This window comes from Ylistrum balloti, unplaced genomic scaffold, assembly GCF_031769215.1.
Source record: "Ylistrum balloti isolate Yb309-2 unplaced genomic scaffold, AGI_CSIRO_Ybal_v1 Utg370508, whole genome shotgun sequence".
NCBI classification, from domain to species: domain Eukaryota; kingdom Metazoa; phylum Mollusca; class Bivalvia; order Pectinida; family Pectinidae; genus Ylistrum; species Ylistrum balloti.
In genome coordinates, this window is record NW_026782328.1 from 1 (window position 1) to 6,108 (window position 6,108).

Here is a 6,108-nt window from a genome sequence, read left to right on the forward strand (position 1 = left end):
ACCCTCATCTCTATGCTTCGCACTCTGAAACCAGAAGAAAAGAAGGATTGGAAGGCATATATCCCATCTTTAGTCCACGCCTACAATTGCACCCGTCATGAGTCTACCTTGTACAGCTGGCAGTTCGGAGTCAGATGATGAAGAAGGCGATACGGCAGTACGGGATCCGGATGACGATCCAGGCTCTCCTGTGTCTGCCACTGGTCCGCCTGGTGACGACCAGTTCTCTACTGAGGAGGGAGGACCAGCAGATGATGCCAATAAAGACGTAAAACAAGATGATGTTCCGAAGTCAGACTCAGTAGTGTCATCTACTGGTGAACTTGGGCAGGATACAGTTGTCATCCCAACTGATGATGTCTTGGACCAAGACGAATCTCATACGAACGAGGAACATGTGTCAGAGCGTCCGGTGCCTCTTCCCCGAAGATCTACACGAATTTCCAGACCGCGACAATGGCAAACTTCGGGTGAATTTGTAATGGGAGGAGCAAAGAGTTCGCAAGTAAATGTTGCTTCGTGGAACCTTAAGGCAAAGCTTTTGGAAAACTTGGCAAAGGAAGGTGTGTTTTCCAGAATTAATCCAGATGCTACCACTGCTTTAATCAGAATCATTTGTGATATATAAGCCTTAAACGTCTTTTCTTATTTTGATATTTATGTTTACCTTTGACAGTTTGTAATTCATTTTATCAGTGATTGCGACATTTTCACTTTATGTTTGTCGTGAATTATATTTGCTTTTAATCTATTTCAGAATTGAATATTTAGTGATGTTAATATGTAGTATGTGAGCTATTCTCTTTGATAAGTATATCAACAAATGTTGACATGGTGTGAATTATCCTCGTATAATTTAGGTGACGAGGGCGTCCCTTTTCCTTAGCGGGGGGAGGATGTAATAGGGTTAAGTTTTATGTAATTTTGGCCGCTGTTGTCTAGCGTCGCGTCGTTGGGATTTTCGCGCCGTCTGTGATCGTTATAAATGTATGTATATATGTTGCGTCTATATGTCCAGTTTGCCCGTGTGACGTAGTGTGTCTATATATGTCCAGTTATTGTCTCGTTTTCGTTCTTTGGTCTTTGTCTGTATTTGGCGGGTTTTTAGTGGACAAAGGGGACATTGACTACTACAGACGATTGAAACCTCCGTCCGGCTTACGAACACATTTGTCCCGTAAATTTAATCATCTAGATCTCCGATCCAATGATATCAGTCATTTGCCTACGATCGAGCCCTATGTTACTTTAGGACCCTTAACCCATTGTTGGGGGTCTTTAGGGTTTTACCTAATAAATGGCTGGAACCGGATATGGTGTTCGCCCTCATTATTCTTGAAATAACCACCAAATTTACAGATACAATTTTCATGTTTGGATCTGATATATCCAACCGATTACAGTTGGAGGCACCAAGTATCACAGTTGTAATTCCTAGTATACTTCGAGTTTGTGACGACTCCTGTTGCAGAGTATCTATAGGTGTGAGGTCTACGTTCCTGATAGCGTTACTTGTTTCATGATAGTCACTGTTGTCAAAAGATCTCACCTTTGTGCTATTTTCCTCAGACTGCAGTTCATTGTGGCCAGGTGCTAGCTGACCTTTGTTTCTCAGGTCTGGCTCTGGGCAATCCCTTACTAGGTGAGAAGTGCTCTTACACCTGTGACACTGCCTTGGTATTGTTGGTTTATTGGGGCACCGAAAAAAGGGGTGATCTGTCCCCGAACAAAAACGACACACTGTCCTGTTATTATCCGCATATATCCTCACTGTATAATTCCCAAATTTTGTTTCATTTGGGATCACTGTTTTAGCATTAAGTAGTTGAATGTACCTAACTCCAGTTTCAATATCAGAGTCTTTGAGTGTTCCCCTCTTTAGACTCCCGGGTACTACCTCTCCAAACTGTAACATTAGTGTGTTAATAAATTGGTCACTTAATTCATATGGTGCGTCTTTGATTGTCACATTTGTTACATTCTTTTCCACATCTAAAACACGGAAGAATCGATTTCTCACATTAATTCCATTGATGATCATGTCTCTTTTCTTATCTTTGCTGGACAAAGTTACAATGCATTCAGAGTTTGCTGTTGTCAGCTGTATACACTTCACACATCCCCTACCTAGGACCTCTTCAATGCCTGCTAGTACTTCTTCATGGGTTATTCTATATAAATTCCTAGTGTAGAAATGTACACTGAATTCTCTGGAAACCCCTTGATTACTCATCCCCTCCTTCTCTCCTTAGGATAAGTGGCACTAATATTCAAGGTTTGCCAAAAATCAACCAGAAATTTTAGTGAAAAAAACACTAAAATTTGTATGAATTGTCTCTGCTGATTTTTTCCCTGTCTAGTGCCAACCAAGGGCAATAACCTACCTTACGATTTGTAATATTAATTGTAACATCAGTAAGCTTAGTGCCTTGTTTCTTCCACATTAATTGTTGCAAGAACTTTGATAGGATTAAAAGACTGGTCTGATTTGTTTAAGTTGAATCATTGTTTATTTCAATTGTTTATTTTCAAGCCATGCTAGGACAGTTCAGAATTGTCTCCGTGTTATAAACATCTTTATTTCATGGTGATTGTCAATAATTTCGGAAAAGTACATCATAGTCTGACCCTCCTACTAATGTTATAACTATTATTTTTTTGCTAGGAACGAGTTACATCGAGTAATACCATGGATTGTATAGAATGTAGAAAGGTTGGTATTGAAGACTATGATTCTGTTATGGCTATCCGGACGGACGTCTATGATGGGCTGGACTACCTACCTGCCCTATACCGGACAATCATGACCAATCACACTGGGTATGCCGTATTCGTGAATGAGATTATGGTTAGTAATGCATAGCAACAATTAATCAGTCAATCAGGCGCATGTATGACAAAACTTCTGATAAAATACTACATCAGTCTGATTTTAACATGGAACCCGTGGAAAATTTTAGTTAATTCCCATTGGGAAGATCCAGATCCAGCTTTTGATTTTTCCAAACTTTCTACAATTTGGCACTGTAAGATTTTCACATCAAACAAGCATCAGTTTATGCTACGATTTATATATACTTTTTAGCGATCTATTATTGTTTTCTTTATAGGTAGGGTTTGAATGCGTTTCTCTCATTGATGATGGAGAAACATTAATAGCACGTGCAGCACGCATCCGTAAAGAATACGTAGGTAGAGGGTTGGCCTATCATCTGAGAAACGCCATTACACGGGACAATGCAAATAAACCTAAGCTTATACGTTCGGTGTACACATCTGGAAACAAGACTCTCTTACAGAGAGTAGAGGAAGGAAGAGCTGAACTTGTATTACAGAAGGTGTGTTATTTAATTTAATGAAATAATCACATATGAAAAAATCATATCAAATATACATGTGTCAAGAAGAGAGCTTACAAAATTTCCGCCATTCTCATTTGCTCCAGTAAAACTAAAAATTGATTATCCCTGAGAAAAGTAATTGATTCCGTTGTTTCAAACAAATAAGCAACAGTTTTAATTCTTTTCAATTCGTATAGGCGATCCTGTTCTACAAAGGACTAATGTCAAATATCCTCCCTTCCCTGCCTACCGTTGATAACACCATAGTCAGGATCCTAACCAAGGAAGACCTAAAGAAATTGCTGTCATCCAAAACAGACACGGACAAACTGTTCCCACAAAGAAGAATAATAGTTGACTGGGTACCGTATCGTCTGTTGGCAACTAACGTTGATCACTTCTTCAACGAATTTTGTCACATTTTGGGCAGTGATTTGAAAGACGGCAAGTCAGAAGGGTTAGAATGCATTTCACTGGCTGTTGGGTACAGCGTACCTAATGGAATTCGATACAACGTTGAACTCTACGGCAACTTCACCGAAGAAATCCTGTCAATTCACATGGCGGAGCATCTCGGGAAGTGCTCAACATTTGGAAAAGAGAACATCAATTTATTGTTACATTATGAACATGGCACACATGATGCAGATGTTCTAACACAAACGATGCATCAATTCGGAATGAATGTATCCAACAACTTTCACTCAAAAGTGATGTATGGAATGGAAGAGCCTATGGTTCCACTATCGAAATATTGACTGACTTGCTATCCTTGACACATGTTTAATTAGATTATGTAATATATACATTCATTGTTCATTCAGCCGATGTCATATCCTTAAATTTGCTGAGGTCATTGTTATATGTATCAGGGTGATATAAAGTTATTACCACACGGTGTTACCAAATATACTTAGAACTCATATAAAAAATCAATGACATTTAAACTGAAACTGAATGAAAATCAATCCTCGTGTTTAGAGGCTAATATAGAAATGAACAGATTAAGAAAATTGATAAAAAGTGACTGTGTCCATCATTAACTGAAATATTGTTGGCACAGTCTTACTGCATGCATCATTTAACATGAAATAACTTGCATTCTGTTAGGAGGAAGGCATGGTCGAAAATGTTTACTACGCAGAAAATATAAAATTTCATCATCATTCTTCTATATCATATTTGCGTTATAATGTCACAAACTGTTAATATATTTAGGATGAGTTTACATTTCATTTTGGATTTTTTGAAACGAGTGTTAGCATCTATTTTTGTGAATGCAAAGATTAAAACTTAAAAATCTCATATGAAATAAAAATAAAGTTGATACTCTTTTCGTCACATAATTCAGAAAAATAGGAAGACAAAATCAAACGGAGCCTTTATTATGACTATATTAGAATTTTGAATAGCGCGCCCAATGAAAAATGTGCCATGGTTTAATACGCTAGTGACATAAACACAAAGAATTCACTGAAAAATATGCGGATTATGTGATTAAAAGAAAAAAATCGACAATATACCGGTCATAAAAGGTTAAAGCATTATAAGATTTTGTCAAAGCATGAAGTAAGTCAGACACTGGAATATTTCATTGTAATCTTTTCCTTCAACAATCTTGTTGTGATTATTCCTGAACCAGAATTAATGGACTACGACATGAAAGGCGTGGGATATTGGAGGCGCCGCCTACATTGGTAACAGTATTTTTTAATGCACTCGATGTATCTCCTCTGTCGACACCATGCACAAATATAATCAAGGGGACAACTGTGACATGTGACAACTGTGGCCGGGATCCCACTGAAACACACAAAAATATCTGGGATCAGTATATCTCGGTATATTATTATAAATCACAATGTGACCCGTATCGCTCGACTGGATTGGTTCGGCTGAAACTACTTTATTGGTACTGAGGGATAAGAAATTTACAAAATATCTATTTCATTTACATGATCCTGCCCCTCAAGTTAGGTGACCAATATATACAAAACTGGTTCTCTCTCTGCATTTACAATTCTTGTGATCGAACATAGTAAAAACACTTTTATCCCAACATTGAAAGCATGATTTCAAAGCGCACCCACCCCTTTGCCAAAATGGGGGTCAAACCCACTATTTATACAAAATTGAGTTATCGTTACCTTCGGTCAATTGGGGAACAAACAAGACCACCGTTTGTTCAAAGTTGGTTCCATTTCGCCTAAAAATTATCCAAACCAGATTTGGTTCAAGCCCATCTGTCCTAAGTAAGGGGTGATTATTCCCCTTCGTACAAAAAATGCTTCGGACCAGGACCAATCCACGAATTCCCATCAATCGTTTAGAAGTAATTCAAAGTTTTTTCATTAATTTCTTCTCATCCCCTACACACTTTTCGTTCGGCCCACACCCAATGATGCTTCTGACGAAATTGGTCAAAATCATGTCTAGCATCAATTTTGAAGAAAAAAAATAAAATGAACGACAAAAGGATAATGGACGTCCCGTTGGAATACACGAGACGAAATTAAAGCTTGACAAAGCAAAACAGAGAATTATTTTTTAAATGAAAGTTATATGTGAGCTATCATTACATTATTCCTGTATATTTGCTTAAATGATTTAGACCATGAAAATACGTTATCAGAACAGTTATATTGTGAAGTATTAAGTAATAAATAAATAACTCTCTCTAGGTAGCGGCAGATAACTCTCTCTGGGTAGAGAGAGTTATCTGCCGCTACCCAAGGCAAGTCGTGGAATTTTGCTCCGAGAAAATTTG

At 37.9% G+C, this 6,108-nt stretch overlaps 1 protein-coding gene across 1 annotated transcript; it reads left to right on the plus strand.

The window, feature by feature from the left end:
• Positions 1 to 2,539: 2,539 nt before the first annotated feature.
• Positions 2,540 to 4,591, plus strand: LOC132555637 (histidine N-acetyltransferase-like). The gene is made up of 3 exons (XM_060219987.1): positions 2,540 to 2,848; positions 3,111 to 3,338; positions 3,539 to 4,591. Exons 1-3 carry the CDS (start codon positions 2,690 to 2,692, stop codon positions 4,097 to 4,099), a joined length of 948 nt encoding a protein of 315 aa, XP_060075970.1. The 5' UTR covers positions 2,540 to 2,689; the 3' UTR covers positions 4,100 to 4,591.
• Positions 4,592 to 6,108: the final 1,517 nt, after the last annotated feature.